Consider the following 12,252-nt stretch of genomic DNA (forward strand, 5'->3'; position numbering starts at 1 on the left):
CCCCTCTCCCTCCCTCTCCCTCCCTCTCCCCTCCCCTCATTCAGGGATGAATTCATGTAGGTACACACACATGGCGGCTACCTTCCCAGCAGAACTGCCAAGGTACAGTAGCTCTGTTCTCAGCTCCCACAAGCTGTGCAGCAGAATGGCTCTCTGGCATAAATAAAAATAAACCCCAGACGCTGCTTTTCAATCGGAGGATTAGCCTAAATGTTGTGAAACAGAAAGCATGAAATATGCATTGGAGAAGCGGCCCTCCCTGACTGGCTCTGGGCACAGGGTGTGGGGCTGGGTTTCCCGCCCGCGCCGTTGATGATTTGTGTGCGGTGTCGGTAAATGCTGTTACGACATTATTAATGTTCCGCACTCCAGCAAAGGACAATGGCCTATTGCCTCGTAATGTGCTGTCTGCTGCTGCATCATGAACACATGAAATGGGGATTTCAAACTCCGGAAACGGCTTGCTTCCTCTGCCCAGGTCTATGAGCTGCAGAAGGTTCTTGAAGCCCTGGGAACGCAGGAGAGAAGTCTGGTCTGATGGCCAGATAGGCCCTGACTGAACTCTGGTGGGGGTGTCCATTGGGGGTGCGGGGGGGGGAAACAGTTTACCCTTAGGCTTCCACATTAAATCCAGTACTCACTTTCCTTCCTAGGCAAGATAGGGTGTGGGTGTGGGTGTGTCTGTGTGTCGGAGTGTCTCTGTATGTGTCTGTCTGTGTCTGTCTTTGTGTCTCTGGGCTTGAGAAGAGAAAGAGGAGGGCTTGACCCCAGGAAGCCGGCCTTGCTAAATGAGTGTGGCCACAGATCCTCGTCTGCCTCTGGATGGATGTTGCATCCATAGAGATGCTGTACAGCAGACCATCAAGTGGATTTTACTGGCCTTACACAATGTTCTAAAAATATTGAGCCTGCATTTTTAAATTATGCAACTTCACAGAATTTTGGCTTTGTTTGAAGCAAGTAGCTGGGCCCATGGCCACACAAAGCAGTGATTGTCTGTGCAGTCCTCAGGGGATACAGGTCCTCAGCCATCTCTAACCACTTTGTCTTGTTCCATGAGGTCCCTGTGAAGGGCTGGGGCAGCATCCCCACCAGAGCTCCCGGAAGGATTCAGCCCCTCTGACGCTGTGAGTTCCGAGTTTCGGCTTCCAGAATTCAGAGAGTGCATGGCTGCAGATTTAAGCTATTCTTCTCATGCTGGTATGCTATGGTAGCCTAGGCAACAGCTTCCTTCAGTGGCTTTCCTGGTAGGTTGTGCCCACTGGTCCAAGGCCCTGAATAGGGGTCCCTTTCTTACTTTTTAATCTTTTCCGGAGGAGCCTCTTACACTTTCAGCAGAGAAACTCATCAGCAGTGGGACCGCTGCTGACTCTGGGTTTCTCCTGCGCCTTCAGCCCAGATGCCTGGAGAGATGCTGAAGCAAAGCAGGTCTCCTGCAAAGAAGGAAGTAACGGAGAGAGGACGGAGAGGACGGAGAGGACGGCAGCCCAGGTCAGAAACCCTCTCGAGCCGACACATCCTTAGAGGTGCCCTCCAGCAGGCCTGCCTCCGTTTCTACTGCCTGCTCCAAGATGGCTTACATAGGGACCCTTCCCATTAACATTTAAAAACGAAAGGAAGAAGCCAGGCAGTGGTGGCACATGCCTTTAATCCAACACTTGGGAGGCAGAGGCAGGCGGATTTCTGAGTTTGAGACCAGCCTGGTCTACAGAGTAAGTTCCAGGACAGCCAGGGATACACAGAGAAACCCTGTCTCGAAAAACAAAACAAAACAAAACAAAACAAAAAAACTCCAGCAGCAACAACAACAAAACCAAAAGGAAGAAAGTATGGTGGTACGTGCCTTTAATTCTAGTACTTGGGAGGCAGAGGCAAGCAGCTCTCTGTGTGTTTGAGGGTAGCCTGGCCTACATGGTGAGTTTCAGGCTAACCAGGGCTATATAGAGAGATCCTGTCTCAAAAAAATTATGGTGAATGTGGTACTTTAGGGCTGTGATCTCAGGACTTGGAGAGGTAGAGGCAGGAGGATCAGAGTTTAGAGTCAGCCTCAGTATATAGACAGTTTCAGGCCTACCTGGGGGCCTGAAAGAGAATGGCCTCCACAGGCTCATGTGCTTGCATGCTTAGTCCTCAGGTGGTGAACTGTTTGGGAAGGAGTAGGAGGTGTGGCCTTGTTGGAGGTGTGTCACTCACTGGGAGTGGACTTTGAAGTTTCAAGAGTCCTGGGCAGGTCTAGTCTCCCCTCCCCCGCCCCCCTACCCCCTTCTGATGGCTGTCTGTAAGCTCTCAACTACTTCTCTAGCACCATAGCTACCTGGGTGTCACCACGCTTCCCACCGTGGTGATAATGAATTAACCCTCTAAAAGTGTGAGCAAGCCCCCAGTTAAATTTCCTAAATTGCCTTGGTCTTGGTGTCTCTTCATAACAATAGAACAGCGACTAAGACACTGGGCTATGTGAGGCTTTGCCTCAAGGGAAAGCCCAGATGGGCCCCCAGTGTAACATCAGGGACCTAGTTAGAATGAAGTTTCGGTCTTACCGGGTTCCATGGCCGAATCTGTGGTGGCCCAGGGGTGAAGACCCTGGGTCCATGCTGCAAGGCTCTGGTTTGGGGGTTCTGAGACAGGGACTCAAGGGCAATAGTTTGTCTGAGAGCTGACCCCAAGAATATTGGCTGAAGACTGACAGTTGTCACGGGACAGAGAAGGTGGCTATTCCCAGGCACGTGGCATCACAGAGCAATGGCCAACTCAGCAATGAGAGCGCTGTCTTACCAGGAGTGTGTGGGGCACGTGGCTCAGTGTCACACCTAAGTGGGACCCAGGCAGGGTATCTATCTATTGCTGCAGGGTGTTTCTGGGGGCACCCCAATCTTCTCCCTGAAAGTGATCATATCCCCACAGCCTCTCCTCACAGGCAGAACGGAAGGGATGTCTCATGGACAGGAGTTTTAGTGTGTAGAGGCGAACGTAGAGGAGATGCGGGCGCCAGCGGTGCCAGCTACTGCAGACAGTAACAATGGCAGGCATCCACATAGCAGCCTTGTGAAGCCAGTGCTATAAATAGCCCGAGTCACAGTGGGGGAACTGAGGCACAGAGCTCTTGTGTTCAAGGTTACATAATATGAGATTCATAATTTTTCCCCTACTGTGCCCTGCAAGGGGGCCATGTGCACTGAGCTGTCCTGCAGAGACAGGCTGGCAAAAGCAAGCACACAACTAGACAATCTGTCATAGCAAGTAACCCTCGCTCTTCCTCTGCATCCCCACTGGCTAGGAGCCTGCTGCCCAATGCAGAGGCGGGCCAGCCCTCTGCTGCCTACAGGGCAGTTCTAATAGAGTAAGACCCAGAGGAGGAGGGCAGTGGACAGCTACCTCCTTCTGAAACAGAGTCTCATGTAGCCCAGGCTGGACTCAAATTCACTGTGTAGCCAAGGCCAGACTTGAGTTCCCGATCCTTCTCCTCTACCTCCCAAGAGCCAGGATGCTAGATGGAAGATGGACACCGTCACACCTGGCTTTCCATCTTCTAAGTCCAAGAATATGGCTGACGGAAGTTCACCTCCCCAGATGGTGCCCTGCAGTCGTACCTACCAGGCAAACGACCCTCAGGGACATCAGCTCGGTATAAACAAACAAACCCCCTTGAGCTTGGGGAGATGGGACATGCTGGTCAGAAGAGACATTCTTTTTTTTTGTCATGTGTGTATGTGTGTGGTCACATGTACGCCATGATGTGTGAAAGTCGGGGGATGTGAGAGGGTGGGTTCTTTCCCTCTGCCTTGTAGGTCCTGAGGTCATCAGTCTGTGGCAGACGCCTCTCCAGGCTGGGCCGTCTCCCTGGACCACATTCAAAGTTCTTGACTTTGAAGAGCTAGCAAAGCCTTCGTGGCCTTATGGTGATCAGGCTAGATTAGCACAGCCCAAGACCAGACAGGCATGACTCTCACCAGGAAGAGTATAAAGGGAGCCCTCTCCCCAGCTCAGGAGGAAGCCTTTGCTCTGGCTATTTTTGTTGTTGTTATTGTTGACACATGCAAGAGTTACCAGTTTAGGAAATGCCTCTATCCTCTATCAGACCTGCCCATAGGGAAGCCTGTGGACATTTTCTTGATTAATAATGTAGGAGGTCACCCAGCAGTGGTGGCGCACACCTTTAATCCCAGCACTTGGGAGGCAGAGGTAAGTGGATTTCTGAGTTCGAGGCCAGCCTGGTCTACAGAGTGAGCTCCAGCACAGCCAGGGCTACACAGAGAACGCGGAGAAACCCTGTCTCAAAAAAACAAAAAAACAACCAACCAAACAAAAAAAAGTAGGAGGTCCCAACCGACTGTGGAGGTACCGTCCTGGGCAGGTGGTTCTGGGTGTTGTAGAAAGCAGACGGAGTCCTGGAGAGCAAGTCTGTAGCAGCACTCCCACGGCCTCCATGTCAGCTCCTGCCTCCAGGTTCCTGCCTTGAGTTCCTGCCCTGACTTCCCTTCATGATTGACTGTGATGGTTAGCCGAGCAAAGCCTCTCTCCCCAAGTTGCTTTCTGTCAGAGTGTTTATCTCGGCCATAGAAACCTAATTAGGACACCCGTATTCTCTCCCACCTTAGCCTGGGTCATCCACCCTGGCATCCCCAGACCCTGTGCAGCCTGCCCTGCCTCCCTTGAGCCCTTCCTTACCAGCGGGGATTACTTGTCTGCTTCTCCACCAGCGTACATCTGTCCCATTATCTATTTGCCTTACCCCACCCCCACCCCCGCCAACGGGAAAACTGGCGATAAATCCGTGTTGGCGAATTGATGTGTTCTCTCGGCTAGGTAGCACATTTGCATTGAACAAGGACAGGCTGACCGTGCCTCAGTGAGAGAGTGACGGATGGATGGTGGATGGATGGCGGAGGGAAATTCGGTCACTCCAGCCGGCTGGCTAAGGAAATGTCTGAGGGTGATGGGGTCTCTGCTGGGCCTCTAAATCACGCCTCTTGTCTGGGTGCCTCCAGCTGCCACAGCCTGGGTGATAATTTCATTCCTGGCTGTCAAGACCAAACTGACATCAACTCTAAGTGAGGAAGTGACAGGACAGTAAGATGGTTAGCCCCAGAACCCAGCACAAATAAACACACACACATATACATGCATGCAGGGAGGGTGTGCGCAGGGCTCAACAATGCTAAAATTCAAGCCTGTGAGTTTGGGAAGTGACTTTCAAGAGCCTTGGTGAGCTTTTTGGTCATTAGTTGTATACTAGAAAGCCCGTTAACTCAGTGATTGAGAGGATCCGAGGCTAGACCTCAGGCGTACAGCTGACGACACGAATGCCACAGCCCCAGTTTATTATAGACAAGTGAGAAGTGGGAGGACTCGGGGAGTTTCTCAGGGTGGGTGGGTGTTGCCGAGAGAGAATCAGCGGGTGAGAAGCCGTAGGTACAGAAGCTCTTGGGGAGGTAGGACGGGGGGGGGTGCTCGTGGCCCGCAGGAGAGACAAGCGTCCCCTCTCCGCTCCCATCTCCCCGGCGCTTGGCAGTTACCGGAGCAGCCTCAGCTCTTGGGACTGCTGTCTGCCCTAGGAAGTTGCATGGTCCAGGGAGGGGCGCAGAGCCATGGATCCTGCGCTCGCGTCCCCCTCCTCCTCCTCGCACAGCCCGGGGAGGGAGCGCGGCGAGGCCGCGGCCACCAGATGGCGCCCAGGCGCCGAGGAAGCGCGAGGCCGCTCCCGGGCCGCCTCCTCAGAGGGAACAATGCGGCGCCTCGGGTTGTAGCGCCGCGCGGGAGCCCGGAGCCGGGAGCTCGGAGCGCGGGTGGCCGAACGGGCGAGCGGGCGGGCGGGCGAGCGGGCGAGGGCGAGGGCAGGCGAGCGCGCAGCCGTCCTTCCCCAAAGCCATGGGCGCGGCGCGGCGCGCGGCTGCAGAGCGGCGCGGCCGGAAGGTGCGGGGGGCCAGGGTGCGGGCCTGGGGCCGCCTCTAGCCGGCTCCGAGGGCGCGGGCCCCGGGAATGAGGGCGCCCGCCGCGGGAAGCCCGTCTGCGCGCCGCGGCGCCTCGCGTCCCGCCCAGCCAGCGAGCCTCGCAGGCAGACGCGCGGCCGGCGATCTGGGGGCGCGCCGCCTCGCCTTCCCCAAAATGTGAAGCGGGGAGGGCGGAGACGCAGAGACCGCCCGGCCCGGAGCTCTCGCCGAGCCCCTGCCCTGCGCGCCCAGGCCGCGCCGTCCCCCGCGCGGGGCTGCAGACCGGCGAAGCCACCGTGCCCCGCGCGCCCTCGGCGCTGCGACCCCCTGGCTTCGGCCCGCAGCGGCTTCGCGGTTCCCGAGGCGACCAGAGCCGGGCCCAGGACGGTGCGTCCGGCCTCGCACCCCCCGGCTTCTCGCCCAGACAAGTTTGAACAATGATCACAGTCAACCCCGATGGGAAGATAATGGTCAGAAGATGCCTGGTCACCCTGAGACCCTTTCGGTAAAGTTCTCTACTGGTTGGCGCAGGGAGGTCAAGACCTCCCCAAGGGGTCTCGTGGAGCTGGGCGAGGTCGGACGCACCGTCCTGGGCCCTCAGGGGGTGCAAGTTCGGGTGGCAAAGGATGTTCGCGAGTCTGTTTTCTTGAGGGCCACGGAGATGGGAAAACGGAATTAGATGGGGTTGGGGTGTGTGTGTCGGGGGTGCAGGTCTGGACCTTTCTTGAGTTGACCAAGATTGGAATGATATCAGGTATAGAGGGGTGAACATGGAGTCAGAAAACACCAAGATCAAGGTCCTGTGCTCCAAAGTGGCTCCGGCCAGCAAGTGCCTTTCCTGCCCCTTGAGGTCTTTTTCATCTCGCGGTCCTATCTGAGCTGCGAAGTTATTGTGGGGTGCCTAGGAAGCACCCCCGGTGTCCCGTCTGTCTCCTAGGTCTGTCTCCTAGGTCGGCCCGCCCATCCTCTGCCTAGTCCATCCCCCTTCCTCCCCCCACCCCCATCTCACTCATCTTCCTGGTGGGGGACAAACCTGGGATTGACAGGAACGTACTTACGCAAGATTGGGGCAAAGACCTCTTTCTTCTGCTCAGGATTCACTCCCAACCGTGGATCTCCAGCAGACTAGACAGGCATAGCAGGTGCACGGAACGCGGACGCCCCCCTCCCTCCCTCCCTTCCCGTGGACAGTCCTGGCCAGGCAGGGGTGCAGTTTGTGAGAGCCTCACTAAGACCTGTTGTTGGTCCTAGGAAGGGACCCCGCTTCCTTCTCTCAGACTCCAGCAGAGCTAGGCCCCGAGGCTAGGCTGGGGAGAGGGTGCTAGTGTCTGGGGGACTGGAGTACTGCTTTGTTTGACAACTGGACCCCAGAAGAGACAGAGGGAGAGGTGGACACCATAGTGGGGGTGGGACTCGGGAGTAGGCCACAGGTGGAGTCCAGTCATAAACATTAAGGCAGGTGCTGGTTTCCCTCCTAGGCTCTGGGTTGATCCCCATACCTCCAGACAACCTCCTGTACCCAGCTGGGTTGGGGCTGGAGAGATGTGGCCCACCTGGCTCTTGCCATCAGCATGCTGGGCCCGGTTCTGTGAGGCTGAGATGGCAGCCTCCGGGGACAGCAGCAGTCAGGTTGTCTGTGTGAATGCAAAGGTCTGAAGAGCCGGAGGACTGAGGGCAGGGTTTGAGTGTCTCAGGAACCCCCGGGCGGCCTAAGATGGCCAGGGAAAGACTCTGGCTCTTCCAGAGCTGCCCTGGATTCTGCCCTGTTGGGCAACTTGAGAGGGTTCTGGCTGGTCTCAGATCCCAAGCCAGCTTTGTAGCCCGCTGGAAGCCGGGCTTCTGAGGTCGGACCGGGTGTGATGATCGCGGGCAACGGTCTCCAGCACCACAGACAGCTCCCTCAGCCCGGAGCCGGGCTTCCCTCCTGTGTACTGGAAGATGGGATTCCCAGAGCAGTTGCAGCTCCTTTCCAACCCTTTAACTTCGCCTCCTGGTTTGTCGAGGCTGGCGGAGACCCGCCGCCATCAGTCTTCTTCAGGTTCTCTCCGAACTTTAGATTGGAGGCCAGGGGCAGCTCTCTGATTACATCACCCTAACTTCATTTATCCCCAAGGGAGGTCTGGGGATGCTGTCTCTAGCAGAGCTCCTGGCCAGGCCTTTATTTTGTAGGTGCCCTGATATGTTGCCTGTGTGGACGAGGCCATCGTATCCACTATAAATGACCAACTACTGCTTTTGGGGGGCCCTAGACCCCAGGTGTGGTAACTGGTAGAGAGAGATGCTAAGGAGGTGTATTGGGGCCTCAAAGTCCGGGCTGAGGGTGTAGACGTTCCTCATGTCAAGCACCCTGTATCTCCAACCCTACATGCAATCCCATGGCTGAGACAGGGTGGGAGTTGAGAGACTGGAACACAGAAAGTGCCCCCTTTTCCGTCCTTAGGCTGAGAGGATAAGAGTGAGTCTCCCACAAGATCTCCCTCAGTGTGCTCTGAACCCCACTCTGGGCTTAGAGGGATTCAGTGAGGTCCCTCCGCGAAGTAAGAGAAGTGTCCCTTGTCCCATCTTTCCCACTGCAGTTCACCATGATCCCCCCCCACACACACACACAAATCAGGGGCGCAGCTGTCCCTGAAGCAGCTCTTGGGAACCTCTGAGTCTAGGTCCTCTTTCCCTCGCTGACTCAGTTTCTAACAGCTTCCCTTAAATACGGGCTCAGAATTTGTTTTGTCTTTTCTTTGGCAATTATGTGTTTTCCTTAATGGACCAGATTTTAATTAAACACTACTCTGTCGGTTTCAAATAATGGAGATTAAAATGTGTAAAGCAAGTCTTGCAGAAAGACTACAAACGGGCCCCTGGGTTGGGGACAGAGTGGAGGTGGGGCAGGTGGAAGCACCTGACATGATTTGGGGTCCCCTCGGTTATCCTGGTTCTATATCAGGTGGGGTTCCTCACTCTGGCCTGGGGGTAAGGGAGGGTCCCCTTTCAGCTCTGCCAGCTCATCAAGTCCTCTGATGAGTTAGGGGTCTCAAAACCTCCCCTCCCCTGCACTCTCTCTGATGCTGGCTCAGTCTTGTTTGGACCTTCGCATGGAGCACTGGGTCTGGCAGAGCTTGGAGCAGGGACTCCGAGCCTGGGTTCCAGCTGTCATTTCAGGTTACTTGAGAGTCTGGCACCTCTTAGATAATGACTGTGTATTGGAAGAATGCATGATGTCATGTTTTGGCCCACTCCCCCTCCCTGCATGACTGCAGGCACACTTGTGTGACACTCCATGCCAGGGTGGGAAGATGCCCTTACTTTGGTAATGCAGGTTGACAAACCAGGGTGTGTGTGACTGATAGAGAAGTCTGTGTGGGGGGGGGCAGAGGGGATGTGGCCCTGCCTTGAGACTGTATCACCTAAGAGTGTTGGGGGCATGTGCCACCCTATGAGGACAAGTGAGCTCATGGCAGATGGCAGAGGCTGTGTGTGCAGTGCCAAGGGTGGCCCAGGTGATTGATGGGAGCCACTGTCCAGTCTGAACCAGAGTTTTTCACGTGTTAGTGTGGACCAGAGTCACTGCGGGGCTGGATGAAGCAGATAGCCTGCCCTGTCCCAGCCTCTCATCCAGGAAAGAGGACCTATAATGTCCCCTCTCCCTTCCTTCCCATCTCTCTTTTTTTTGGGGGGGGGGGTGGTTTCAAGACAGGGTTTCTCTTTATAGCCCTGGCTGTCCTGGAACTCACTCTGTAGACCAGGCTGGCCTCGAACTAAGAAATCCGCCTGCCTCTGCCTCCCAAGTGCTAGGATTAAAGGCGTGCGCCGCCACCGCCCGGCTCCCCATCTCTCTTTTTATGCCTGTGCTAGAGACTGGGTCTAGGCTCTAGTGTATGCTAGGCAAATGCTCTACTGTTGAGCTATATCCTAGCCCCAGAATATCCATTTCTAATTGTTCTGGGGAGCCAGTGCTGATCCACGCACCGAAGTTTGAGGACTTGCTACTCCAGATGAGCTGGCCTCTATCTTGAGTCTGGCTCTGGCTCAGATTTCTACTTATATGTGGATTCTTGTTATTTTTTAATGTCCCATTGAGCTGGAACCTCCTGGGCCTGGGAGCTCACGCAGCGCCTGCCCCGCCCCGCCCCCACCCCTGGTTCTTCTGTGCACCCCTAAGCTCCCTTCTCTCACTTGCTGATTCTTTGTTGGCTTGAGATCTCACATAGCCCAGGCTGGGCTGAAACTTGCTATGTAGCTGAGGATGACCTTGAACTCCTGCGCCTCCTGTAACCCCCTCACCCAGCTTGTTGGCTCAAGCTTAGGACATTTTTGTGCTTTTTCTAGTTGGAACTAGGACACTGGATGGCTGTGTGTCCTGCTGGCCCACCATGTTCCTCTCTCCCTGCAGGCTGTTTGTCCTGGGCATTGGCTTCTTCACTCTCTGCTTCCTGATGACATCGTTGGGAGGCCAGTTTTCTGCCCGGCGCCTGGGGGACTCGCCCTTCACCATCCGCACAGAAGGTATCTTGGGGGTGCGGAGAACCAACAAGAAGTATGAGTGTTCTCAAGTCAGAGGGGTGATGCCTCCAAGCTCCTGGGTGTTTTGGGACCTTGGCCTCTGAACACGCAAATGTGTAAGAGAAGGGGGTCCTGAGTTTGCACTGTGACATACTGCTGCTTGGGCTCTGGTCTTATGCATGCCACCAGGATTCTAAGGCCAAGAAGGAGGATCTCCAAGGGTCAGAAGGACTCCCGTGTCATCTTCCTTAGGGTGTCTGGGTTGGTGTCTTTGAATAGAGCACCTGTCTCTCTGAGACCCATGTTGTGGAGTTTTCACCAGGCAAGACTGTGGTAGGGGACAGGCTTGCAAAGGGCTACATGGTTCCTGTCTGGGATGTTGGTCTCACATGGTCCTTCTCTGTCTCTGGCCCGCATGACGCTTGCTAGGTGTGGAATGGAGACACAGAGTGTGGGCTCTTGGGACCAGACAGGCTGGAACCCGCATCTCTAGTTTCTAGCTGTGGACTGTTGCCAAATTCTTAAGTTACAGAGAAAAGGAGAGGGGCAGGGAGAGAGAAGATCCTCTGCACATGGGCTGGTGTGCAGAAACTCCAGGCCCTGTGCTGGCTGGCACACAGCTCAAAGGTAACTGGGAGTCCTCGACTCTGCCCCTACTACAGGGCTGCTGGGAGCAGACAGATGCCCAGGTTCTGCGCAGTGTGTCACAGGGTCTCTCTCACCCGGCAGTGTGAAGGAGGAGCGTGGTCTGGAGGGAAACTGAGGCAAATGAGGCTTCTGGAGCTGTTTGGTGGTGTGAGATCTCTGCTTGTCTAGAGAGCCTCTCTTGGACATCACCTCCTTGAGCTTGCCTGGCTCTTGGTTTCTGGGGATGAGCACTGTGGGCATGCTGAACAGCGCAGGTTGTCCACTCAAATGGGCTCTGAGTGGCACTTACTATGCCATCTGCTAGCCACCCTCCCTTGCATTCCTTGGCTTCGAGCATGAGTCTTTAAACTCTCAAAAGCTCTCAGAAGCCAGATCATACTTAGCATCAGTGGCCATTCCAGCCAAGCAGAACTGTCCGACTTCCAGAGACCCCTCAGTATCTAAGCCTAGAGTCTCCGTCTGGTAAGTGGGAGAGGGCACTGCCTCTCCAGGGTGGCCTTGAGCCTGTGTTAAGATAGCTGGAGAGGCGATCCTGTGCTGCAACTGCAGAGTGAAGCTTCTATGAACATTTAGTGTATGGGGCAGGGAGGCTGCTCCAGCTAAGGGGTGGTAGGGGAGCAGGAGGACCCATGAGGTGTGTCCCTGCCCAGGAGATGCTCAGTGGTTGAGGTTAGAGAAGGGGTGGGGCAGTTGTGAAGGCTCCTTGTGAAGGGAACATCAGGGTTAGATGGTTGGGGGCTCAGGAACATCAGGGTTGGATGGTTGGGGGCTCAGGACATAGAAGGATGTGCGGCTTGCTGGGAATGCCCTTAGACCCCCATTAGATGTTGGTTATATCTATCTGGGCTTCAAGAACCTAGGGTGAGAATAAAGAAATTTCAGGATGGGAAATTGTGTCTGGGCTCTGGGTCTTCTGCTCGTCCCTCTGGATGGCTGGGCCAAAACGACGCTCCTACCTCATGGCCCCACCTCATGGCCCCACCTCATGGCCCCACCTCATGGCCCCACCTCATGGCCCTTGCCCTGTCCTGGCTTTGGGAAGGGTCTAGCTCAAACCCTAGATCTCATGCCACAGAAGGGAAAGAGCCCCTAGGTAACACATGTAGTCACACTAGAGGTGTGTGTGCATACATTCAGGTGTGTGCACTAGAGGTGTGTGTGCATACATTCAGGTGTG

At 55.4% G+C, this 12,252-nt stretch overlaps 1 protein-coding gene across 1 annotated transcript in view; it reads left to right on the top strand.

Moving 5' to 3' along the window:
* Positions 1-5,689: 5,689 nt before the first annotated feature.
* Positions 5,690-12,252, top strand: part of Mgat5b (alpha-1,6-mannosylglycoprotein 6-beta-N-acetylglucosaminyltransferase B) — a 69,418-nt gene continuing 62,855 nt past the window's right edge. Inside the window, exons 1-2 of the mRNA XM_031352750.1 lie at positions 5,690-6,435; positions 10,318-10,430. Coding sequence (XP_031208610.1) covers positions 6,368-6,435; positions 10,318-10,430 — 181 coding nt within the window. The 5' untranslated portion in view covers positions 5,690-6,367. The remainder of the gene's footprint in view (positions 6,436-10,317; positions 10,431-12,252) is intronic.

Source organism: Mastomys coucha, unplaced genomic scaffold (assembly GCF_008632895.1).
Source record: "Mastomys coucha isolate ucsf_1 unplaced genomic scaffold, UCSF_Mcou_1 pScaffold5, whole genome shotgun sequence".
NCBI classification, from domain to species: Eukaryota; Metazoa; Chordata; class Mammalia; order Rodentia; family Muridae; genus Mastomys; species Mastomys coucha.